The sequence below is a fragment of the Myripristis murdjan genome, chromosome 21 (genome assembly GCF_902150065.1).
Source record: "Myripristis murdjan chromosome 21, fMyrMur1.1, whole genome shotgun sequence".
Lineage (NCBI taxonomy): Eukaryota > Metazoa > Chordata > Actinopteri > Holocentriformes > Holocentridae > Myripristis > Myripristis murdjan.
In genome coordinates, this window is record NC_044000.1 from 23,479,197 (window position 1) to 23,505,810 (window position 26,614).

General features: G+C 41.7%; 1 protein-coding gene across 1 annotated transcript in view; it reads left to right on the top strand.

Annotated features, from left to right (window-relative positions):
• The window catches only part of kcnh3 (potassium voltage-gated channel, subfamily H (eag-related), member 3), a 124,238-nt gene that overhangs the window by 79,387 nt on the left and 18,237 nt on the right, over positions 1-26,614 (top strand). The window contains exons 2-10 of the mRNA XM_030080581.1: positions 523-756; positions 4,850-4,984; positions 10,131-10,270; positions 11,836-12,094; positions 13,873-14,030; positions 14,779-14,980; positions 19,144-19,521; positions 22,872-23,071; positions 24,211-24,460. Of these exons, the coding sequence (XP_029936441.1) occupies positions 523-756; positions 4,850-4,984; positions 10,131-10,270; positions 11,836-12,094; positions 13,873-14,030; positions 14,779-14,980; positions 19,144-19,521; positions 22,872-23,071; positions 24,211-24,460 (1,956 nt within the window). The remainder of the gene's footprint in view (positions 1-522; positions 757-4,849; positions 4,985-10,130; positions 10,271-11,835; positions 12,095-13,872; positions 14,031-14,778; positions 14,981-19,143; positions 19,522-22,871; positions 23,072-24,210; positions 24,461-26,614) is intronic.

A 26,614-nucleotide genomic window follows, 5' to 3' on the forward strand; every position in this document is an offset into this window, starting at 1 on the left:
CTCTCTGTTGACCTGATTTTATGTCAGTGTGAGCGCCTGATCTGACATGGAGAGCAACATGATAGACAGAAATATCATGAAATCTGGTCCCAGCTTTATGGGAAGGCTGTTTTCAGTTCCCATGGCTCTGGAACAATCTACCTCGAGATTTCAGGATAAACGTTTTTTTAATGCAAGCTCAAGATATCTCTTGCACTTTTGTTGCTCATGCTGTTACTGTTTTAATCTGTATTTTATTATTTTATCTCTTCTGTTTCATTTGGAAGACCACTGCATTGCACAAAATGTCCTATATAAATATATATAAATATAAATGTCCTATTGCATCAGAGTCAGTTCAGGTAAAGGGCACCATATCCATCATGTTTGAGACACGTATCTGATTTTGATAGTAGGCCAATTTAGCACAGTATATCTAACTTTTGTCACTAACTGCATATTTTGATTATCGAGAGAAAACTAAAGCTTTTGTTCCTTAACAATTTAAATAAATATTTCCCGTCTCTCTCTCGTTTCCAACAGACAGCAACTTTGTGTTGGGTAACGCCCAGGTCCAGTCGCTCTACCCCATCGTCTACTGCTCCGATGGCTTCTGTGAGCTCACCGGCTACGCCCGAGCCGAGCTCATGCAGAAGAGCTGCGCATGCCACTTCCTGTACGGCCAGGAAACCAGCGACCGGCTGACAGCCCAGATCCAAGGAGCACTGGACGACAGGAGGGAGTTCAAGACCGAGCTGGTCTTTTACAAGAAGGGAGGTGAGACTATATGGTGTGTGTGTGTGTGTGTGTGTGTGTGTATGCTCTGAAAACTATACTTATGAAATGTATGTCTTTTATTAGTGTGTCTTTTATTTATGTCGTATCTCTTTTATTTAATGTACTGTAGTCTCGCTGGGATTTTTTCAAAAGGCATTCATAAAACAGACAAAAAAAATACACAATACAATACAGTCACGCACAGTTTGCCATTGGAAACAAATATTTCTTTGCTTCATCCTTTAACCATTAAGCCAATCCTTTAAAGCGCTTGCTTAATGGACTCAAGGGTAAAAGAACAAGGGATACAAAAGGAAGCTAAGGCTTTCTCATTTATGTGTAAAAGTGAAAAAAAAAAAGCTTTCATTCTTATATTGCTGCCCTACATGTTTTCACAAGATACAGTTCAGCTCATTCCATCAGTCAAACAGTCAGCAATGCACATCTGAAGACATTAAAAAAAAAAAAAAAATGTTTTCAGCTGAAGGTATGGAAATGTTAGCCTTTTTGTGTGTTGAGAGTAGAAGAACAGAGACCAAAAACTCTCCAGTGTGTATTAATAAATCAGTGCTTTGATTTATGCGGACAGGGACAACGAAGGGTGAGGGAAGAGAAAGTGAAGAAAGAGGCAAAGACCTGAGCCACAATTTATAACCGAGAGCAGGACGAGGAGTCACAGATAGACAGAAGACACACAGAGGGAGGCACACATCTGCCAGCCTGAGATATAAGCCTATTTCAAAGACTGGGGGACGGTTATGGGAGCGAGTGCCTCACGAAAACACGTAAATGACAAATTAGAAGTTGTTTCCCGCCTTTATCGGCTCTCCATAAGCATGCATTAGCATTTTTATAGTCCTCTGGGGGCACAAACAAAATAATATATAAATTTATACACGGTTTGCTTACACTCAAGTCACCGTAATTATTCTATACGAAGCCTGGGGCGCAGAGGAAATTTGTAAAAATTTCATTTCACCCATCAAGCTGCATACTTGTAATATAGTCCTATCAGCAGGGTTTGATGTTATACATTCTGCTTAAACAAGCAGGCAAGGTAAACATAAACTGTCAGTAAGCTATCTCCATGATTGAGGAAAAACACATGCACAGGACAAAAGAAATAGAAGTGTGTTTATAACGCAGCATGCTCTGTTGAAACGGGCAGCAAAAAGCCATATATATTCATGACAGTCTTCCATCAACAGCTTGTATCCTCACATTCCCCTGATAGCTATGCATGGAGGGGTAGAGACACAGGAGGGTAGCCGCCGCATCAGACGCTATTGTTTACCATCATGTTCCAGTCAAACAGGGACAAATCCGGCCTCAATATAGCTGATGTCATTATTGAGACAATCTTCCCACCGGTTAAAATCCATTATTTATGTGCCTGGATCCCCTGCTGGGATCTGGTCTTAGTGTTGCAGGAAACAATATACACTGTGACAAATGCAGAACACAAAGCCGCCCAGACAGAAATTACAGGTGTGTAACAGGAAAGCAGGACGGCTGGTTTGAGCCTGGTGGCATGCATTTGTGTAGCCTGTGCCAGCGATTTAGTCTCACCGTTCCACAGACTTGTTGGACACCATTAACTAACACTAAGGATTTATGTGATTTAACACGTGTGTTCAGCAGCTGTTGATAGTTGGTGGATGGTGTTTCTAATAAGGAACCTGAATCAGTTCAAATTCGATATACATACTAGATATGGGCTTTTCACCGCACTATGTTCATGCACACCTCAGGTTCAGCTGATGCATGCCAAGTGTTGTTATGAAAACGTGATCAGGGCCAACAAGCTCCCTCGACAAGGCAGCAACAGGGAATCTCATCTGTACTTGAAGGTAAACATGATCCTGTATTGTTAAAAGTTGAGGGACGAATTCGGAGAGCTTCAAAGGGAATCTAGGCTCCCCATAGTCGACCCTCGGGCTCAAGGGGATCTGGCCAGTATACAGGCATTTTATGGAGGATGCAGCTTTTTGTAGTTATTTTGTAGCTATGGTGAATATACTTTCATTACAGCTGCTGGGACTAAATGCCCTTGAATGTCACTGGTGATATGGATGCACACAAACAAGAACCAGGAGCACAATACCCTCTTGACTGGCCAGGGTAGATCGCTTCTGCATGATTGATTTTCGTTACCAGAGATTGAACAAGGACACGGTATTTTCTGTGGGCCTGAAGAAGCACTCGTAGATGGATGACTTAAAGCATGGGGAGATCTCATGGAATAGAAATCACTTCATCCATTCATGTGTCCATCCGTCCGTTCTTGCATACACACATTACACATACCTACTGTACATATATACAGCACTGCATTGACCATTATCCATTATCCATTCACCAGTTTGCCTTTTTAATTCACTTTTTTCACTAAGCCTTTTTGAGGGAATCCCTAATTCAAAGTCTTAACATCTTATAATAAATTATGCCATTTGTTATGCTGTATTTCACACCACATGCAGAAAATTACAAAGATTCAAATATACGCCTTGAACCCGGATTCATCAAAAGTGTCACGCACTTGCACATCATATTCAGAGCACCAAACACATCAACTGTCAATCTCTCTAGCTTCTTCTTCTTCTTTCTATTTTTACTTGCTGTTATTTATTCATGATAATTTTTTGTATTTTTTTTTTTTTTTTAAAACCAGTCAGCCAGAGTGTGTGGGCTGGAGGGTATCAAAGTGTCTGACTGATTTATTGTGATAGCTTGTATGTTGGTCTGTGTGTGTTCCCCTGTATATAAAATATAAAACTCCAAACTTTCATTATGTTTTCCCCATGAAAACAGAACAAATTTGTGTAGCAAAAGCAAGACATCCAAGTGAACATGTCAAAGAGGCCTAGTAGCAGCTAATGATCCACTTAGCACTGAAGCTTCACACTCACTTTTACCTCCAGCTTTATGAATGACCCATGAAAAAAAAAAAAAAAAAAAAAAGCTTTTCATCCACTTTTCTTAGTCTCAAGATAGGGCTGCTGACTCAGAGTGCAATGGTCCTTGACTTGGTTTTAACACAAGGCATGCAAGAACTCACATACACAGACACACACACACACACACACACACTCTATTGCCCAGTTGCTTCCCTGAGTCACTGCTATAGGATTGGACAAAAAGCTGCTTATCTTATGTCTCCTCCGATTTCCTTCCTTCTTGTTACTTTTTGGTTTTGTTTTGTTGTGGGTATTCCTAACCTTTAAGATGCTGATTTACATATTCCAAATATAAAATATACGGTGAGTCATAAAATAATCCTTTACTGCAGGAGCAACCGGCCCACATATGGAAAGCGATGGCGACCAGTTGGACTGTCTTTTAGCATTAAAGGCGGTCTCATTTTTACTGGTGACACAGCAGAGGAGGCTAGTTATCTCCATCGGCTACAATACAGTTTCTATTCTATTCTACTCTACATTTTAATGGATTTGTTTCTGTATGTGGTCCAGCGTGGAGAAAACATATTTCTAAGGTACACTGATTTTAAACCAGTTAAACACTACGTGACAGTGACGACCTATTATCTTTGTATTTGTGCAAAAAACTATAGGTGTATGAGACATGACGAAGCCCTCCACACACTGCATGATCCCATCTGACAGTAAATGTGACTGGTAAATCTTACAGACAGCTCATTATTTTATGTAGCAGGCACACTGTGAAGCACAATGATCAACAATGAATATTCATGAGCTCATACCACTGAGTGACACTGTCTCCCGTTCCCAAAGTGAACCTGGGTTTTTATATGACTCCTGCTTTGCGAACATGCTGGGACTGTGGAGCGTCTGAAATGGCTTTGACAATTTGACTCCGGGTATAAGGTGTTGGACCGCCGCGGAAATCACAGCAGGTTTTTCCATCTCCAGGAACTGTCAGATATGATTTACAGCAGAATGGAGTTTGTGTGTAAGTCTGTGTGTGTGTGTGAGTTTGTGCCCGTGCGCATGTGTTTGTGTGCATATTATGAGGCAAGCCTATAATTAAATACTATGTCACATTTTGATGTACACCTGGGTGGAAACAATTCATCTCCCATGTTTGTGTGTGTTTTTGTGTGTGTTCGCTCCAGGTACCCAGTTCTGGTGTCTTCTGGATATTGTGCCCATTAAAAATGAGAAGGGCGAGGTGGTTCTCTTCCTGGTGTCTCACAAAGACATCACTGACAACAAGAAGGACCAGGACCCCGAGCAGGGACCCGACACAGGTCAGCCCGTATGAATAATAACCTGCTTATACCTCAGAAAAAGCGATGACTCAAGCTTGTGTTTTGAAAGAAGGGCAGCAAAAGAAAGATTTTGTTCTCATCTAAAATGGATTGAGCGAGTGTATCCTCCACGGGCCGTTAGGCTGACGGACTACAGAGAGAACAGACGGCTGTCATTTTATGGGTGGCTGGTCTGAGTTTTGACATATGCCACAAGTTGAAACTTTTATTGCACCACAGTATAATATTCCCACATATATGTTCAACTTTTTTCCACAATTCCATGCATCTATTTTTGTGAAATTCATCCATTTCATTGATTTCTGTCAGCCCCACCTGAAAGCCTTGACTTAAACTTGGGCGCAAAGATGGAAAACTTGCATGAAAGCACCTCAAAAAAGTTATGCAGGTCATAGCCATCCAAGATGGGCATACCTACCGTGATTATTCTCCCTTCTCCCTGTTCAATCCCTCCAAAAAAAAAAAAAGTATGTTGCAAAACACCTCACTTACAGGACTTAAAAAGTAAGGCCCCAAGCCAGGTCAGTGCACCTTGTAAAGAAATTTATTTTGCCAATGGCTACATAGTTAATTCAACTTCTTCAAAAGCTGGCATTGTGCCCATAGCCCTTAATAAGGCTAAGGGCACAATGCCAGCACAGGTTGAATTCATACCAAGCTAACTTGACAGTTCATGTGTATTTCAATATTCACATCAGAAGCCCTGCGGAGAAGAGCAGAGGAGAGAAACAGAATAATCGAGACTCCTGTGATGAAGTGGAGTGCTCATAAATGTGGGTTTTCTTTATGAAATTAGCTTTCGGAGCCACTTTGCACAGTGCTTCATCCTGTCAGAGAGCACTTGTTTGAAATCACTCACCTAATCGACCAGACGTTTTCATTTGACTGAATATCTCATCGACTTACAGCTGGAATGATTCAAAAATTGCCTTTGTTTCACAATCCACATGAGTTATTACATTTTAAACTCAAACCCTCTGAATCGCTGTCCAAACCACAGTGGACAGAGGACAAACAAACAACTGTTGCTGTTGGTTTGTCTTCTGGAGAGGGAAGAGAGAGAAAAAAAGGAAGCAGGATGTGTTGTAAAGAGGGTCAGTAATGGAGGGTTTACCTCTATTACTGACCTCACTGTATCTGCTGATACACATGCAAATTGTTATGGTGCTATATAAACGTTTTGGCCAGTTATATGAGAAAGTCAGTGGAGCTAAGATCTCTGGACCAGAATTTGTAATAAATGTATGACAAACAGACAAACTGACCCACACCGATTCATAGCCCACCTCTCAGATTTCATAGGGTAAGGAACCAAAAAAAAAAAGGGGGTCAGAAAAAAATTCCTCCAAAATCCCAACAGCCAATAGGCGTGCCAAGTGAGTAATTATCCAATCAAATCAAATCAAATCAAATCCGGTCAGGTCAAATGAAATCAAGTCAAATCTAATCAAAACAAAAGGCAATCACTTCTTCCTTCCCCCTTGACCAACCTTTCTGCAAAGCTTTGTTTCAATTAATTCATAATTTCTTCATAGTCTGTCCTATTCTGAAATATACTCAAACAGACATGATGGGGCAGCAAAATAAACCGTGTCCAACTCTGGTGATGAGAGAAATAAAGTGGAGCCTGTGAGCTTTTTCAGGCACTCGACAGACAAATTGAGTGGCACTGTGGATGTGTGTGTTGCCTTCACTGTTGCATGGTTTGTCTAAGCTGTCAAACCCACCTGCCTCTTGTCTGCCGCTGCTGCCACCAGCCCAGCATCCACCTGTGGGGTCTTTTTTCTTAAGGTCCCCCATGGAGGATGGTTGCATTAACCTCGGCCTGCTCTTGCTTGTGCTGGCATTAAGTCATGTTTTGCAGATAATGACACAAAACAGAGCCTTGACACCAAAATAAAATCTATATCAGCGTTTAATCTGACGTAAATTCTCCCATTCAGCATGTGAGATGAGTGACTGAGCTAACCTTCAGCTAAATTAACCGGCATCAAATGTGAAAAGAAGAAAAGAAAGAGACAAAAAAAAAGAAAGAAAGAAACAGCAGGTTTGGTGAAGAAAGAAAATACAAAGGGTGGAAGAAAGGTTTTGTTATTCTGGATGAGATGAGTTGACATGAGGTGAAGTTAATATAAAGGGCCACTGTAATAATTTTTGCCTGCCGCTGTTTCCCCACATGAGTCTCTGATGACTCTGAAAGACGTCTGGCACTCGGCACAGTGTGGTGCACCGTCTGAAACAAGAAATGGGAGAGGTGGAGAGGGAGCGAGTAAAAATGAAGAGAGGCACAAGGGCAGAGCGGTAACCATGGCAAGGTAGGGAGATGAAGCGAGAGAGAGAGAAAACAATACAACTCAGTGAAAATCATACTACACAAACATACACCTTTAAAATATGCACCACATCTAAAAGGTAAGGTATCGCTCTATTTGGATATTCCAGTGTTGATATTAAACTGTGACAAAAAGTAGGTGTTAAAGGAAATATACGTTGCCTATTTCCTGCATGTCTTCAAACAATGTAGACTGGGAAAACCACACTGGGATAGACCCTCCTCCTCCTCCTCCTCCTCCTTGTCCCATTGGCTCTGTTAATTTTTGTTTTCCAGTTTATTTCTGTGTGTGATCTGCTTCAGACGGACCAAAACAACAAGCGCCGTTTTTAGAACAGCAGCCTAGCAACTAAAATCTCACGATGGAAAACTTTTAAATCATATAACCTTAAATGTCCTTTAGTCGACACACACTTTTGGCCTTTTTTCAGTGGAGTTTTGTGGTGACTGATCCATGGTGTTGACCACACAGTTTAGGCCCACCCTTGATGATTCTGAGCTGTTCAGATACAAATAGCGAGTCTGCTTTCAAAAACAGTCCACACATTACACCACTTTTTTTTTTTTTTTTTTTTTTTTGGCTTACCCTTTAATACTAATGAGCTTCTGCTTGCCAGAACTTTCTCCCAGGGAAAGGTCTGGCACTCGAGACTATAGATCATGTAACCAAAACTCTGACTGTAATCATGATCCCACGTTGAAACCTTAAACCCAGCCCACCGTCAAGATCACTTGACTTATATTTGATTATTATTTGTCAGCATTGGACTGTCCAAATAAAACATGGCAACCGATTCATCCCTAAAACAGTGACAAGAACTTGGCTTGTGGCTTGTAATAACAGGCAAACTCTTTTTAGATTTAGTGCCACAAAGATCCCATCAGACTCCAGTGACCCTGGACTCATCGTTTTACTCCTTGTACACATCCTTGCGGCAAGCTTGGCCTCACTGCTTACTTACATAAATAGAATATTTACCTGTAATGACTGGATATTTACCCATAGGACTTTTACCTGACACTACACCTTGTGGTACTACTGACCTGGAGAATAGTGAAAAGCAGAGTAATTGGTGTACATCATGTTTCTTCTCTCATCTGTCATCATGTCACTCGCTCTGACCAATTTTTAACCCTAAACCCAACCCACATCCTACATCAGTTTTACTTGGTTGTAAGGTGAGTTTCAGCATTGGACCGTGCAAATAAAATGGCATTGGTGAAGTCCTGTTCCTTTAACTCCACAGCAAAGCAGGCCATTTACAGCAATAAAGAGATTTTTTTTTTTTTAAATCAGCTTGAAGTAACAGGCAAAACCTTGCATGACTTGCCAACACCAGTGCCAAAAAGCCCCTATCAGCCTCCAGTGACCCTGAGTTCAGCCTTTTATCCTTCCCACTCAGCCTGGCCTGCCTTGGGATGTTGTTCAGCAGATAAAATTTTCACCATCAGTGTGTACCTGGGCTCCCCTGTGTAAAGCACCCTGGAGAAAGTTGTGTCTAAAGCTCTACACCAGCCCTGAACCACCTCTAGCAAAGCCTCCCAGCCTTGAAAACTGTCAAAACAGATGCTGTGTTTCACATTCCCCGCAGTAAATACACTCCTCCCTTATTGCTGAATCAAGCTGTGCTACGTCTGTTTAGTCGCATCGGCCCCCATGATAAATCAGCAGAGAGAGAGAGAGAGAGAGAGAGCTTGTGTTTTCCAATACAGTGTGTCTGAAACATTTGAGATCCACCCTAGATGCGGCGAACAAATCAAATTTCCCGACTGAAAATGAAAGTGAATTCAGTTAAAGGGGTGGGGACATGCCGTGACATTGCATCACGGGCAAACGGGAAGATTCATCATAGCAAATGTATAGTGGAGGAGGAGAGAGAGAGACGGGGGAAGGATCCTTTGTCTGAATGAGAGCCTAATGGCCACAGCGACTCCCCTAATCCTCAGGCCTCGGTGGGATCAATAGCTGTGTTTGTGTTTAAGCCAAGTCCTTTCTCGCCTGTTTACCTGATCTTATCCTCCATTATCGACTCAAGTCACAAAAGAAAGCGGGTGCCATGAATTTTCAGTGATGTGATTCCAACTGGTTATTGGTTCATTGAAGAAAAAATAAAATAAAACAGAACACACACACACACTTGCTCACACATACAGACACACACACACACAAAGGAATTAGCTCCACCAAAATGAAAATTTGGTTATTTGTACCACACACAGCGGGTTTGCTACCAGTGCTCCATACTAGCCTTCTCAAAAACAACCAAAGTGGCCAGGAACTGGTCCTTCAGACTTTCAAAAAGGGCAGAAAATGACCATGAAATGACTCCACCTCGTACAGCATAATTCAAGTGCTCTGAAGCCAAATGATTGCACTTTGGGCCCTAAAGTCCAATATTTTCCCTGGACTTTATGCACTTTCTCTGCACTAAGCCAGCTGTCCATGCTGCTGGAAATATTATAATTATAATATTTCCAACAGTACTTGAAATACTGGTATTACAGGAAGGGCAGCACACTTGATAATTACAAATGGGAAAGTCAAAATCAAAATGATACCCAAGATGAATCTCAAGATGTGACAGTTTTGTTTTTGTTTTTTTTGTTTGTTTATTGTTTTTTTAGGGATCATGCATATGTAATATCTTACTTGATAATAAATGCAGAAAGCAGTGAAATCTCTCTATGCTGGAAGAGGCCAGTATGAGAAACATTTAGAGGATTAGTGATATGCTCATTCAAATTCTCAACCTGTGGTCTGGGGCCCGGCATGTTTCCATCTCTCTCCCCCAGATGAGGAGACAGGTCTGGAGGTGCATCAGGTCACCCGCCCGCCAGGCTTCAATGCCAACCGGCGCCGCAGCCGAGCGGTCCTCTATCACCTGTCAGGACACCTGCAGAAACAAGACAAGAGCAAGCTCAAGATCAACAATGTGAGTTTATCTACATTCATTTGCATTTGTTTTAATCAATATAGAGAGCTGCTTTCTCCCCTCAAGCAATGAGATGGACATAAGAGACGTATTCTGATAAGACTAGTAAATGGTGATGGCTGGTTTCAGATACACACAACGGTACACACACACACACACACCCCACACACACACTAGAGGACAACTTGATTGTCAAACCTTGCCACAAGGACAACATGTGACCTGAGAAGAATCTGATAGCATCCAAATAATTAAACCCCCAATGAAACATGCGCACAACTGCAGGCGCACACGCAAGACACACACAATCCTACACCCATACACCAACACAGACACACACACACACACATGAAGAAACCTTCACATCAGAAGTCATGATCACAGGATTATCACTGTAAACTGTGTTGCTGAGATTTGATCAGAGGGATTAGAAGGAAGCTGTTAGCTCAGGTACACTGATCAATACTGTATGTAAGACGCAGGCAGCAGGTCCACAGAAACCGGGTCAGAGGAACAAGCTGGCCGTGCGCTTTTGGTGTGCACAGCATAAGCCCGCTGCAGTGCAGTGGCCAGGACGCACAGCGACAGATGGTATGAAGGTCACCTGGAGAATGCAGACTCCTGTTTGACTTTCAGGCTGAAGCAGCTTTGCATTTTGCTGATTTGTGCGATAAAAACAGGTGGTTTCTGCAGTAAAACAAGTTTAATGTCCACTTATTCAGTGATGATGAATCTTTGTGGAAGCAGTTATCTACATGAATTCTTGTGTGTAGGACTGGGCAGTAATTCAGTGGTATCATGTACAGTCTTTCAGTAAATGGACTGCATTTCTAGAGCATGTTTCCAGTCTACCATCTACTCAAAGCAATTTTACAATGCATGCCTCACACTCATCCATTAACACACTGATGGCGCCATACAAGGTGCCAAGATGCCAGCTGCCATCAGGAGCAGTTAGGGGATCGCTGTCTTTCGATTTCGATCAAACTAGGAATCTTCTGCTCTATCTCCTGAGTCACATCACCAATCCTGAGCCATGATACTGTGATGACATGGTGATTTTGGATATTGGGATACACAATTTTGCCATCTAAGCTGATATTAACCACTTATTCATTTAAAAAGTCTGAGAAAAGTAGGCATGAAAGATTTTAAGGTAAATGATTTCAAAATTTTATAGTTCCTTTTGACATTAGACCTGACGTTACCATTTAGTTGAGTTGGATGAGCATTCATCTGATTGTTTAACATGTGGCTTTTCAAACATGACTCATTATGAGATCTATATTGATATATAGCAAATCTATAGTATTGTGATGTTGATTTTAATCATATTGCCCAGTGAATGAGTGAATGTATGCTTCACTCTTAGTTTAACCCTAATGGCAATGGATTGTAATGTAACTGGATTTCTGTCACATTTTCCTATTCAGGTTGTCCTCCTTTGTGTACGCATTTGTGTTTGTGTGTGTGTGCAGAGACAGAAAGAAATGTGCAAAGTGAAAGAACAAAAATTAAGAAAGAGAGAGTGGTGTTCACGTCTGCATCCCTGTTGTCCAACACAGAACATGTTTGGCGAGAAGCCTCCGATCCCGGAGTACAAGGTAGCAGCCATTCAGAAATCCCGCTTCATCCTGCTCCACTACGGGACTTTCAAGGCGGGCTGGGATTGGCTGATCCTGCTGGCGACCTTCTACGTGGCCGTCACCGTGCCCTATAATGTGTGTTTCACGGTGGTGGGAGGGCGGGACGAGGGGAGCAGCACCGCCCCGCGGAGCCCACCCAGTGTCAGTGACATCCTGGTGGAGATCCTGTTCATGTTAGGTAATGCACTGTCAGCCCTGATCTGCATGAGGCGCATAAACATTTCTGCTGGGAGGAGGTTTTAATCTAAAGCCAGTTAACAACCTCTCAAGCCTTCATTGACTCTTGTTGACACTCATTTTTTTGTGAATGCCTGCTTAATTGCACCCAACACTATTACTGTGTTGTCTGCAGTCAGACACACCTGGCAGCATTACTATTAGGGAGAGTGAAGCTAAATACAGTAATTAATGAGGCTAAATAGTAAAGACTGGCTGTTTCTCTGATGAAACTGTGTGTTTCTCTATCTGACGGGCACATCACCAAAGTTTCAATTGGAGTTTTAATGATGCAAACACAGCACTGAAGGGATATGAGCCGTTCACAACAGACATCATATCTGCTAGTTAATTCATTTCTTAGAAAACAATCAGCCCCTTTGTCCCCAGTCTTGTTCATCTAACTGTAGGAAACTTCTGTGAGTGCTCTTCAATGGACAATTTCCACTTAATGGATCGGAGTGAATATGAACCCTTCATCAATAAACTTGTGCAATGAAATTATACGAGCCACCCATAGTTAAATGGCTGATTCCTGTCAGCTGATAGCCCATTTGTTACGACTAACAGGCCCGCCTGTTTATCAATATATTCATTCAGCCCGCAATATTGGATCCAAATGAGCCCTCTAAGGCTTCCAATTGTATTAACTCATTTCTGGTAATTAGCAGCCCTCCATCAATGAATTGTATTCTACCAGAGAAGACCAGCAACACACAATGCTTGGTTTTGAGCATCAGCTTAAAGGTCAGCATCAATACAATCGAACAGCTTATCAACATTTGTTCATATATTTGAAGTAAAACTATTCTTGGTTTCACAACTGCACTTCACTGTATGCAAATAGCATTTTGTTTAGCCTTGCTCACATCTCCCAGCTTGTTATCAGCAGGTAATTAATCACTTTAATTAATTAAAATGACTCAGTAGGTGAGTCAATGACTATCCCTTGCTGTATACACTGATTGCCATGTTATATATTGCTAGCTGAAAACCTTGTAACTCCAAGTTTGGTGATTTTCATGTTTAGTGGTAGAATGTGTCAAAATGTTTTGCCCTAACTTTGGATAAACTGAAGCATCTACAAGGAGCTTAAGTCCCTTGTTGGCCCCCTTATTAGTCCCTGTAAAACTTACATTTTGGAGATATTAGGTTTTCACCCGACAATCACAAAATAATCATGTTTGCAACAACTGATTTTTTTTTGCTGTAAGAGAGCTGAAGACAAAGTTAAAGTTAAAGTTAAAACTCGACCCTCTGGCAGAAGAAAATGTCTTATTTACGTTTGAAAGGCTCAATCAGTAATGTGAACATCTATCCTGGTGACAAGCACAGAGCCCATGGATCTGAAACTAAAACAAAGCTCACGCTGCGTTCATTTCAACTCAGAACTCATTAAAAACAAAGTCCAACTGGTGACAAAAAAATTAAATGAATGATCACCCAACTGAAAAGATACCTGAATTTCCAACTTGTAATTCTGACAAGTTGGAAACTATCTCTTCAGGACTCTCTCTGATTTCAGCTCAGTTTCAGCTGAGTACGCTCACTTTTCTGCTTATAGACATCCATTTTTTTTCCCAAGTTGACTCCATTGGTCAGAAATGTACAAATCATAAAAATCCAAGTTTCAAGCTGAAGGGAATGCAGCATTTGTCCACGATGTTGCAGCATCACTGATGCCAGAGTGGCACCATGTTGGTAACTCCTGCTGTTTGCTGTTGTTGTGCTCCCCTGCAGACATAGTGCTGAACTTTCGAACCACCTTTGTGAGCACGTCGGGTCAGGTGGTGTACGACGCCCGCTCCATCTGCGTTCACTACGTCACGACCTGGCTCTTTGTTGACCTCATCGCTGCCCTGCCCTTTGACCTGCTGTATGCTTTCAATGTCAGCGTGGTGAGTCTCCCTGTGTGTGGAAATGTCACAAGTCACAGTGTGGGATATATTGACAAAGTGCATAACAACTTATTCCACTTTATCCACCTTTGAAAGTACCTAAGAAAGAAAGCAGTGGTGATATACTCAATCCCTCACATTACTTTTCCACAGTAGCAGACCAATGGCAGGGTGCCAAGCTTTGAGAAAGGGGAAAAATGAATGCATAATGACATAAGCTCCCTTGTGGATTTATTAGATCAGTGCCTCAACCAAACTGCTATTCATCAGGTAAACAAGTGGCACAGAGCCAAGGTTTCTAAACCTAGCTGATGTGAGTGCACATACTGAGGGTCTAATTCATCATTATTTTCATGACCAGAATGCTGAAAAATTATGAACTGCTGGTTTCAGTTCCAACATTCAGGCAAACGACTCATTAAACTTTCATTTGCAGTTGAAATATTTTCGAGTGCCACTCAAGAAAATACATTTGAATAAAAGTATTCTTGCAAAATTATTGATGGCACAGAGCTGAACAAATGATGTCACTTTTTTGAAGAACATTGTGTAATTTAAGTCCTTAGTTGACACAATGATAGCTCCTTTATATCTTAGAGAAATTAAATTATTGACTTACATAACTACTTTTTTCTTGGTTCGATGGAAGTTTGGAAAGGAACTCTGTGTAGTGAATCTCTTTTTTTCTGTTTCGCCTGATAAATGAGGCGTTGTCTGTGAACTGGTGTGTGTTTGTTTACCTGTGCAGTACTTTGGGGTCCACCTGCTGAAGACGGTGCGGCTGCTTCGGCTGCTGCGGCTGCTGCAGAAGCTGGAGCGCTACTCTCAGTACAGCGCTGTGGTCCTGACTCTGCTCATGTCCATGTTCGCCCTGCTGGCCCACTGGATGGCCTGCGTCTGGTACTTCATAGGCCGAAGAGAGATCGAAAGCCCCGGCTCCTGGGATATTGGTTAGTACGCACACGCTTGTGTATATGTGTTCGTCGAGGCACATATGTACAACACATATTCTTGATATTCTGCAAGGACTTGGATGAGGATGGGTTGATCTGCTTCTCCACTCAGTGATTGCTTCTCCACTCAGTGATTTAGCCTAAGATGGATTTGTGCATAAAGATTCTTGTGTAGCACAACTTTTATCACACATCTTGTCTGGTTTACGTCTCGACTGCAAACGACCTGTGGCTTCAGCAGAATGATGTTAATAATTACACATCCACAGCAGCAGCAGAAGGACTGGCTCCATGTAGCACGATCGATGCTTTCAATAAGATGCAAAGTTGTTGATATTCTACAAGCATCTTTTATTGAAAATCTCTAGAAAATTCTCCCACTGACATAAAACCCAGGGATAAGGTCTAGTGATCTTACAAACACATACAAACAAACTCACAGACAATTTCCTAGAGAGCAAGCTTTTTATCCCTTTGACTGTGAACTGCAGCTAACATCGGTCTCAGACTGTGTTGTCTCTCCCTCTTTCATTTGAACCTACCTAGACACACACACAAATACACAATCATGCTCCTGTTTATTTGTAAAGCCAGACTGAAAATTCACATGTCTCCACCAAGAAAATGAGGTGTTGCTTTTTCCTATAAGATTTGTGCATTTTCAAATCTAAGAGCACCCATAAAATCAACTTTTTTTTATTTGACTTTTGCAAACAAATGCAGTTTTGCAAACTCTCTCTCTTTTTATCTCCAGTTCTCAGTCATCATTCTGTTTGACATTCTTACTCTCTCTCTCTCCTCTCCCTCTCTCTTTCTCTCCATTGATTTGTGCTGAACCACCTGGCATTATCTTTCCAGCTAACCACATAATGAGAGACAGTATCGCTCCAGTCAGCACGTCGTCGGTCCCTCAATTTACTATTCAGACAGACGGGGGAATCCTGGGGACAAATGAGACAAGTCTGACCTTTCTATGTAATCAACTAACATCCACAGTGGAAGTGTGATAGCAGCATATACATAACGTCAGCTGTGTTGTGTTTGTGTGTGTGTGTGTGTGTGTGTGTGTGTGTGTGTGTCAATTTGTTGATGCTTGGGACAGCCACAGAGTCTTTTGTCTGCAGGTATATTAATAATTCAAGGGCGGTGTCACACTGGCTGTACCCTTAGTCCCTCCTGGAGCTATACTCAGGTCACACACACACATACACACCGCTAAAGTAAACAAAATACACAGAGTTATCTTAAGAAAACAGGATGGAGGATGCAGTGATGTTGGACTGAAAGGAAAGAGGGAGATGCATAGGAACAAGAGGTGGCAGAAGAGGAGGTGAAAGAAGACATGGTAGAGGAGCAGTAAGGGTAACAGTGGGAGGAGGTGGACGAGGGAGCAAGACAATGGAGACTGAAGGGAGAAGAGGAGGAAGACAGGAAAGGAAGGAGGAAGTTGGGCGAAAGAAGGATACAGTGGGGAACAGGTGCAGGGGTGGGAAGTGAGACAGTGGGAGAAGGAAGAGAGAAATTTGGAAAAGGAGGTAGAGGATGGGAGCCATTGGGGGAAGAAGATGGAGGGAAAGGGGAAAGGAGACAAGTGAGGGAGGAGGACAAAAGGAGACAGTAGAATCGAGATAGGGAAACAGCAGAAGTGGGAGTAAAGAAGAGAGACAGTGGGGAGGAAAGGAAGAAAGGAAAGAAAATGGAGGAAATGACAGTGGGAAGATGAGGAGGAGGAGGGGGAAAAGCACACGGTAGATCAGAAGGCCATCCCAGGCCAAAGAGGTAAACAAACATGCAACAGGTCGCATTACAGCCTCTGGAGCCAAGTGGAGGCTCTTCGCTGTAAAACGTGCACTTTTCCCTGTCAAAGCTGTGAGCAGACGAGCACCTAAGAGGCTATTCAACCCTGCAAAACCACCTCTGAAGACACACATGCCCATCTGAAGCCAGTCCAAGTAGCTGATGAATTTATAAAATACTGTTTTTTACAATACCTTGAGGAGAGGAGGGGAGGGGAGAGGAGGAGTTCAGGACCATAGACAGCGACTAAGGGACTTCAGTTGGCCTTGGCAGCAGAAAAGAACAGATCAGCACCACGGACAGAGGCAGAGAGGCGACAGGGGCAGGCTGCACTTTTTCCAGCAAAGACGGTAAACAAGGAAGAGTTAACAGGACGCAAACACTTAAAGAAGCACAGTTTGCATTTTGTAGGAGTACATGAATATTGATGATTTCCCCTTGACTCACAGATTTAGATTTATCCACATGGTTTTGATCACTTGATGAATATTCATGATGAGCCTCTCTGATGAATGACTTGACAGAGAAACTGAGCACAGGCCAAGTTATGGCCCCTATTTATGAAATACCAGTACAGTGAGGAGACCGAGGCCGGACATATGGACCAATACATGATAAACTCATGATAGATTCAGCTAGATGCATGCAAATTATACAATGTGAAAGCAGCTCAAACACAGTCAACAGCAATCCTGCTCTTTTCGAAATCTAACCCACACTCACACACTTAAGCATTCATTTAAACCTTAATAGAGAAAAGACAAATGATTTGCCATATCTTAATGACACAGACTTCATCATAGTGCGATGCTGCCATATCATTAATATTAGCACCAGCACAGAAATAGCGGAAGCTGGGCAAAGCTTTCCCAAGCTCATAAACCAACCTACTGTCAGTTTTTGTTCTTCATGCTTCATATTCAGATTTGCAACAGCACATCTGAATTCACCAGAGGTCGAAAGTAACCAAGTACATTTACTCAAGTACTGTACCTGTCCAGTTTTAAGATACTGTCACTTGACTTGAATATACCCATTTAGTTAGACTTTATGCTTTTACTACATTACATTTCAGATTGATTTTTTTACTGCACTACATTTGTCTGGTGGCTGAAGTTACTAGTTACATTGCAGAATAGTGTTTTACATGCAAAACATCAAATGTTATACAATCAGATCCACAGAATTACTCTGAACTCTGAAAGCAACCATTCTTCATACCTTTATTTCATACCTTGCAAACCTAATACTTCTATACTTCTACCTAAGTAACATTTGAACCAGGGCCTTTTCCTTTAATTGGAGTATTTTCCATTATTGCTTCTTCTTCTTATTGCTCCTCTACTACGACACACACACATGGACCAGTAAAGACACACACCGTTCTCTCATTGTGATCCACATTTCCTCAGGATGGCAGAGGTGGAGGTATGCTAATGACAAAGTAATTAAGAACCCACTGCAGTGTGAAATCCTCTAATTTTGTTGGTTTAGCTGCTTGACTGCGACTCGGCACACAGCTCGACTCTCACCTCAGCTTGTTTATACTGACAGGCCAGTTGCACTGCCTGAGAACATCTACAAAACACACACACACACACACACACACACACACAGAGAGAGAGACTAGGTCAGAGCTCCTCTCCTCCAGTGTGTGATGCTGGAGATCAGTGAATGGATGAATCCGTGATGTATTATTCATATTCTTCTGCTTACTGTCTTTCTGTTGTTTTTTTTTTTTTTTCCAGGGTCTGACTCCCTGCCTTCATCTGTGTTTCACCGCTCCCCTGGTCCACTTGCAGACATCGCCTTTGTCAATAATTGATCCCTCATCTTTCACTTCCTTCTTTCCTTCCCTCCATCCATACAGCCTTTCTCCTTTCCTTCACTCGTCTCTTCCTTCCATATTCTTTATCTTGTGTCTTTCCTTTTTTATTCATTTCAACTGTCTGTCCTTCATCTCACTCTCCCTCACTCCCACCCTCCCCTCCCTCCCTAAATCCATATGTTCCCCAGTCCTTGTTTCATTTCTCCCTCCTTTCCTTCCTTCACTTCCTACCTCCCTTCCTTCGTTCATTGCTTTGTTCATTCATTCCACCTTGTTCCCTCATTTCCCTCCTTCTTTCCTTCCGCTCTTCCATTCTCACATTTCTCCTTTGTTCCCTCCTTCCTTGTTTCCTTCCTTTCATACTTCCACCTCTTGTTCTTAATTCATTTGCTCCTTTCTGCCGTCTTCCCTGATTTCTTCTCTGCTTTTGACTTTCTTCCCATCCATCCATCCTCTCTTCCTTGCTTCCGCCGTCCTTCCTGAATCCTTGTCTTGAAGTCTCTCTCTCTCTCTCTCTCTCTCTCTCTCACTCTAGGTTGGCTTCATGAGCTTGCCAAACGGCTAGGTACCCCTTACTTCCTGTCCCCCTTGACAACGGCGGCCCCTGATTCGCTGGCCAACAGTCTCCCGGCTAACAGCAGCCAATGGAACGTGTCCGGGTTGGAGGTGGCGGGGCAGGACTCCTGGAACTCAAGCCAGTGGAACAGGAGCATGGCCGGGGGCATGGCCGTGCCGGGGACGGGGATCGGAGGCGGGGGGCTCGGGGTGCTGGGCGGCGGCCCGTCGATGCGTAGCAGCTACGTGACGTCACTCTACTTTGCTCTGAGCAGTCTGACCAGTGTGGGATTTGGCAACGTGTCAGCCAACACAGACTCCGAGAAGATCTTCTCCATCTGCACCATGCTCATAGGAGGTGAGAGACACAGAGATGTTATGTGTGTGTATGTGTGTGTCGGAGGTGTGGGGGGTAGTGTCTACAGCGAACCAGGGACCCCCTGCTCTGTCTGTCTTGTTTGAGTGTGTTAGTGTGTCTGTTTCAGGACATGAGGCCCTCCCTCTCCTCTCAGTTTTAGCACAGTCTCTCTGTGAGTCTCTTCAGCATTTCTCAGTGCCTGTGGAACATAAACATTAAGCCTAGAACACTGTGCTCTGTGACTTCTTCTCAAATTTCTCCTACACCTCCCACCAGGCCACTCTTCAACATCCAAAAAGTCTGCGTCTCACTCTCACTCTCTCAGTTGAGGTGTTTCAAGCTATGTAAGTTTTTTTACTGACTGGTTTCTCAGCCCTCAGAGTTTACAGCACATACAGTAAGTGATTACACCCTATAGACTGTAACCTTGTACAGGCAAACATCGTAGGATAGCCAATGACTTCAGTAAGATTTAATAATTGACTTTCACTTAAATGCCAACAACCATTTTTAAAAGTTGGTTGAACTGAATTTGTTTAAGGTTTTTGTCCTGTAAGGGGAATTTTCTTAACCAGAAGAGGTTCACAGTAAAATAAAGTACAATCAAAGTTTTATGTCTTATATCATAATGCACAGTGCTAAGTACAAATGTAGCTGCGCCCAATGCGTCCTCAATGCTTCTTGAGATCTGATCGCTCATTCACATTCGGAGGTGACTTGGGATGCTTTCATCTGCGTCACATTTGAGGTAGACACAGACATCCACAGGTTCACGTTCATTTATCCACTGCAGTGCAGACTAACCCTCTCAAACCTGCTGAGCTAATTAAATAATCAGAGCCTGAACCGAAGTGATCGGGTCAAGCCTGAGGGGGTTTGGGTTGAGAATTACAAAATCTAGTGTTCAGACAATCATGTTTTTTTTTTTTTTTTTTTTTTCCAGATAATGAGTTTTAAGAATGAATTTCAACTTTTACTGTACATTTTGAGCACAAAAATGAAACAAATCAAAGCCTGATAGTCCTAATTCATTCAGTTAGGTCTATTTTTCCTCATCACATTATTTCTGTCTGGCAACATGCATTTGCTGCGTCCATGCCATTGTAATAATGTGAAACTTTTTAACCACAATAGACTATTTCTTAAATGTAATATTTCTGGTCAGGGGTCGGAAGGCCCTCAGACAGATCTAGATGATCAGAATAATAATAATAATAATAATAATAATAATAATAATAATGTTTTTTTACACAACACTTTTTAAAAACCTGTTGTGCTTCACAGCAGTGGAGTGGAAATAAAAGAGAAGAGGTGCAGTTGGGATAGTGGATGATTTATTGTATCTCCTTAAGAGTACTTCACATTTTGTATTGCATTATAATTTGGTAGGAGAAATGGCAGTAATAACTTCCAGATGTGAAATATGTCATAAGTAACTGACATTAAAATGCGTTAAAATGAGGCTTGAGTGATCAAGGACATCTCCTTTCTTTAAATGGCTGTTGCCTGTGATGTCTGTATTTATTTGCATACAGAGTGGTGGCTGATTTGGTCACAAGTTGTCACTCACAACACATGTGGAGATGCATGTCAGGTGAGAATTGACGTCCTTGGAGCTGATAAATAAGTCCCCGGTTAATTTACTCCAGAGTTGAGGCAGAGTTGAGGCACCCTAATGCAGCACTCACAGGGCATCAGTTAAAATTTACACCTGTGTCTTATATGTTTCAAATGATTAGAGCGCCATGTTGGAATAAAAGTCCTGTTACTTGAGTAGAGATCAGTAAATCAATGGGCAAAATTGAAGGAGAGACTCCAATCCCACTCAATGAGTAAGATGTACAAACATTTGATATTCATGTTATGTCTTCCATAAGAAAACAAAACAAGAAAGAGTTGTGCAGGCCTTTATTGTCTCTTCACAAGGAAGTGATGAATATGTTGAATACATACTAACAAGACACCACATGTGCTGCTTGAGTCTAGTGGTTATGTTTACTTTGACTGGTGCTGATCTGCAGTGGAGTAAACTGAGAGCTGAGGCAGAGAGAGAGAGGCAATGAAAAGGAAGAGGAGGGATTGAAGGGCTTATTTTGCGAGAGAGATGCAGGGATTTATGGTCAAAGGGTGCAATGAAGCATGGAGGTGTCTCAGGCCTCAGTGCACATTAAGTGGGCTGTAAGAGGACACACAAACACACACACACACACACACACACACACACACACACACACACACACGTGCGTGCAGTCACATGTCATACCACACACTGCAAACACTTGTTTGGACTTCCCTGTATGAATAAAGGTTAAAATAAAGATTAAAGACAATCCTGGGCATCATTCCCCTTTAATAATAAGTGAACATTAATTATGTGTATTTCTAATATGTATTAACAGTCCTCACCAATATCTTACATATCATTATTTTGAACACCTCTCTCTGTCTAATTTGGCCCACATTTGTGTTGCTTTTCATCACGGCTCATGTCTATTAGATGTGCACACATTTTGATGTTACATTAGTCACAATAAGAGTGATGTGTGGATGCATTTGTGTGCATGCATGTGTTTTTTGTGTGTATTTCTGTTTGTTGGTGTATTTTGTGTGTACACTGATAAGGTGGTGTATGTGTATGTGTGTGCACGTGCGTTGGTTCAGGACTCTCCTAGTGGTTAGCTGTCTTAATGCAGTGTATGCCCTTTAGCTATGATTGACAGCTATTTATACATTTATACCCTAGAGTTTTCCTCACCACTGAAGAGGCAGTGTGGGTCATTGGCCTTAAAGCTTACATTAAAGGAATTTCATTACTATAGGTTTCAGTGGCGAGTGTAAGTGTCTTATGATGGTCTAAATGCTGCTTCAGAGGCTTTCCTGCCCTGTTAAAAATAGAAATGCTGGGCAAATGTTTTATAAAATCAATAAACTGTATTATAAAATGGATAGGTCTCACAGCTGGTTTATTGAGTCAGATTCAAAGCAGACATGTGACTGCAGAGCTGTTAATATAAATGTTAAGGGCCTATTAAATTATTTTTCAACTTCTTTTATTCATTAAAAGTAAAAAAAAATATTGAACATTGCTTTTTGTTCAACAGTGTATTACTGCCCATTTTAAAAAGCACATGAGGCTGTGCCTTACAGTGAGAGCAGCTAAGGGGGTTGTAAACCCTGTGCTTTGCTGCTTCTTGTGGATTATGGAGGTTTGGAGGCTTTGCCTGAGGGTAGCCATTCTGGAGAAAACCCATTCTGAATAACTATGATGATCTCTATATCATATTAAACACAGGAGACGTGCTCACACACTGCCTTCAACAAACCAGTGTTTCTGTTGCTTGATCTCCCAGCGCTGATGCACGCGGTGGTGTTTGGTAATGTGACGGCAATCATCCAGAGGATGTACTCACGTCGCTCCCTTTATCACACCCGCACCAAAGACCTGAAGGACTTCATCAGGGTCCACCGGCTGCCCAAAGCCCTGGAGCAACGCATGCTGGAGTGCTTCCAGACTACCTGGTCTGTCAACAATGGAATAGATGTTAGTGAGGTGAGAAGAGGCCGGACACGCACACAAATACACCTAAAAGCAAATGTGCTATATGTAACATTTCACCATCTATGTAATCAATACACTATCACCATTAGCTGTGAGACGTGTATAAATAGACTTGACCAAACAAGGTAAATCCTGGAAAACAACTTGAATCCTCAATGACACCTTGTGCTGTAATCTGGCCTGTCAGTTTGGCCTAATCTGCCCCGCACTGCAAAGTGTCTCTCTGTGTTTGCTAGCGCTAACATTGTTGTATTCACAAATTGAAAGTTTGGTCTGATGGTCTGATGGTGGAATGGAAATGGAAAGGATGGTGGAATGGAAAGGTCGTGGGTCACCAAAATCAATAGAGTTCTCATTTTAGGCTCATGAATGTGCACAGCAGATTTGAAAAGATTCAGATTAAAGGTATTCGAGTTATCATGTTCATGAGCCAGCATTGAGACTCAACTTTATTCCCCCCTTTTTTTTCATCAGTTGAGTTTAAAGGATCCTAATCATGGGTTTGATGATGAGAACAATGCAGATTCAACCATCTTTTTGTGCTTACTCCATGAACTCCTTTAACAGTTCATCTGCCACTATGGTGGACGTGGATGTAGACCCAGTTGGGGGTAATCCATAATTTCCCAGGCTTTTTATTCAGGGAAACAAAGCCACTGAGAAAAATGTTAGTCTACTGGCTTACACACTGCATTTCGCTGTATATTGTAAGCCACTGGTTTGGATATTGCCAGAATATATTGCTTTACAGCACTGTGGGGCAAAGGGAGAATGCTTTACCACTGAAATCAGGAAAAAAAAAAAAAATACAAATAACATGCAGCTGTATTCCAGTTCATGTTAGCTCAACTCATTAGAATGCATTTTGGCTGTAGGGCATTTGCAGGCTTTTATCCCTTGGTGCAAGCTTTCATTTCACAATGCTCATTGTCAAAAAGAAAAAAAAAACGAACTAACAACCACACACAAAGCATAAAAAGACAATTAGTCTTCCAGTTCCCAACCTAACAGACCTCATTTCCACAGTCACGACACGGAAAGCAAACACAATAGAGCAAAACCTCAAACACCAACTCTGCCCAAACTTTGCCCCCTGGTTGATTTGAGTGACTGCCGATCCCCTCCTGCAGCTGCTGAAGGACTTCCCCGACGAGCTGAGGGCAGACATCGCCATGCACCTCAACAAGGAGCTGCTGCAGTTACCCTTGTTTGAGTCGGCCAGCAGGGGCTGCCTGCGCTCCCTCTCCCTCATCATCAAGACCTCCTTCTGCGCCCCGGGGGAGTTCCTCATCCGCCAGGGAGACGCCCTGCAGGCCATTTACTTTGTCTGCTCCGGATCCATGGAGGTCCTGAAGGACAACACGGTGCTGGCCATACTGGGTAGGTCAGAGGAGCATGAAACTGATTAACAAATAGGGGTGTGGGGGGGGTGTGGTTTGAGGAGATTTTATCCCGGGGGATGTTATTTCTATATTTAGAATAGAATTGTATTATATATAATACAATTGAATATAATTGTACCTTATACATCATACATACAGGAGAACAATTGTTTTGACTGTGAAACCTAGAAAGGTAATTTTTTTATATGTTGTGTATTTGGGACCATTTCTAGTCAATCCTTTATGGGACACCAGAACTTCATGTTGAGCTCTCTGGAGGAGTCAGTTAAATATCTGTGATGGAAACAGCATCTTGATTACCATAATGACATTCATGCTGTCAACCAGCTTTTTAATCTAATATCCAAGCTACACTGAAGAAATATAAAAAATCTGCAACATAACAAGTTATTTCATTTCATTTGAGGGTTTGGGTTACGGTTCATATTCAGTCTTAAAATCTTGTTTTTCTTCAAACAAGGCAAAAAAAAAAAAAAAATTGCCAGTGGAATGGGCTTACGCCATTTGTTTCCAATGCAGATTCACTTGTTTCAGGATTTTTCTCTGGGAACAAGTAGGAATGTGTTGGCCTGAAGCAGAATGAATCAGATCCGCCCACAAGGATCAAGAAAATTCTGGGAATAAGTTGATTAGCATCAGAGACAAGTGGGATCATCTCATCCCACTGGTAGATTTTCACTTGTTTTGAGACAAAAAAGTCTCAACATGAGACTGAATGAATTGTTAAGATGAATTGTCAAGAGTGTAGGGTTCTGTACAGCACAGACACATGTATAAGGATAGTTAAATCAGATTCCCTGTATTGGTAAATGTCCATAATTGTAGTTAAAGTAGCATACATGTCCTCTGTTTATTGACGACAAACACACACAAGCTGTCATCAGCGTAATGAAAAACAGCAGAAACAGCAGTTTATAGAAACAGGTAAGGTACAACCTTTAATCAGCATATATGTTTAGATAACAGGGTCCATCTGTGAATGGACCGCCCAGATGTGGCCTTTCTTGCTGAAGGAGCGCTCTCACAGTGTAACAACAATAATCAGAAAATCAATAACTAATGCCAAAAGCTGAAAGATTATGAATATATAACTCAGCGCCCAAGACTGGAAACATAGAGCAAGAAAACAGAAAAATTAAATATTAAGAGCCATATGATCCAGTTCAATAAATGAAGATGGCCATAGATGTGCGACAGATTACACCAAAACATTATAGAAAATCTCATAAATATTATATATACATTGACACTGTGTATGACCGTGATTGAGGATAATTAATAATTTCCTAATCATGAAGTTAATCCAATAGCCCAATACTGCCCATAATGCATTAATGAATGCATGTAAATGAAAGCCTCAAACTATTCAACTAATAGAAAAACAAATCCATAGAATAGGATTTTTTCATAATGGGGAAAAAAATAGCATGTCGAAGGAATTGATTATGACCTTTATGACCCTGTTAACTAGTTTGATTTTTTTAAAGAGCATAGTAAAATCATATCGAGAAATGGTACTGTGCTCTTTTTAAAAGCTGAAATGTGTCGGTTTTGCCCACAAGAAAAAGAAGACTATTGAATTTTGAATCCCAGTATTTTGTTTGATTTAAATATCCACAATTGCGCTATTATCATTGCAATAACGGAGGCAATAATGATAGGAAACGTTTGACCTTTGAATAGGTCCCTTACTCAAAGGAAATTAATCATATATATCATTATGAAAAGTAAAAAGTAACCCGCTGGTATGTGCCTGTACAGACTGAGAATGAATAAAGGGAGACAGAGCGATCACGATCTGTGGGACACACATTGTTTTATATGCTAATCAATGTGAGAATCATTCATTTGAATGGGCCTCTGTTATGACTCAAGAGAATGTGTGTCAGTTTGATATCAATAAACCCCATAATTGTAGATTTATAGAATTACAGACCTTAGATCTTCAGAGAAAGAGAAAAAGAGAGAGCAAAAATGTAAAAAAAAAAAAAAAAAATGAGTCATGATATTGGGAGCAGAGAGAAACAGTGAGAGTGAATCATTTCTCAGCACAGAGACTACAGTCGAGATAACTTCACAGTGATCAGTTTTCATCCAAATCAGACCTGCATGTCGTGATCTGGGTTTGAGT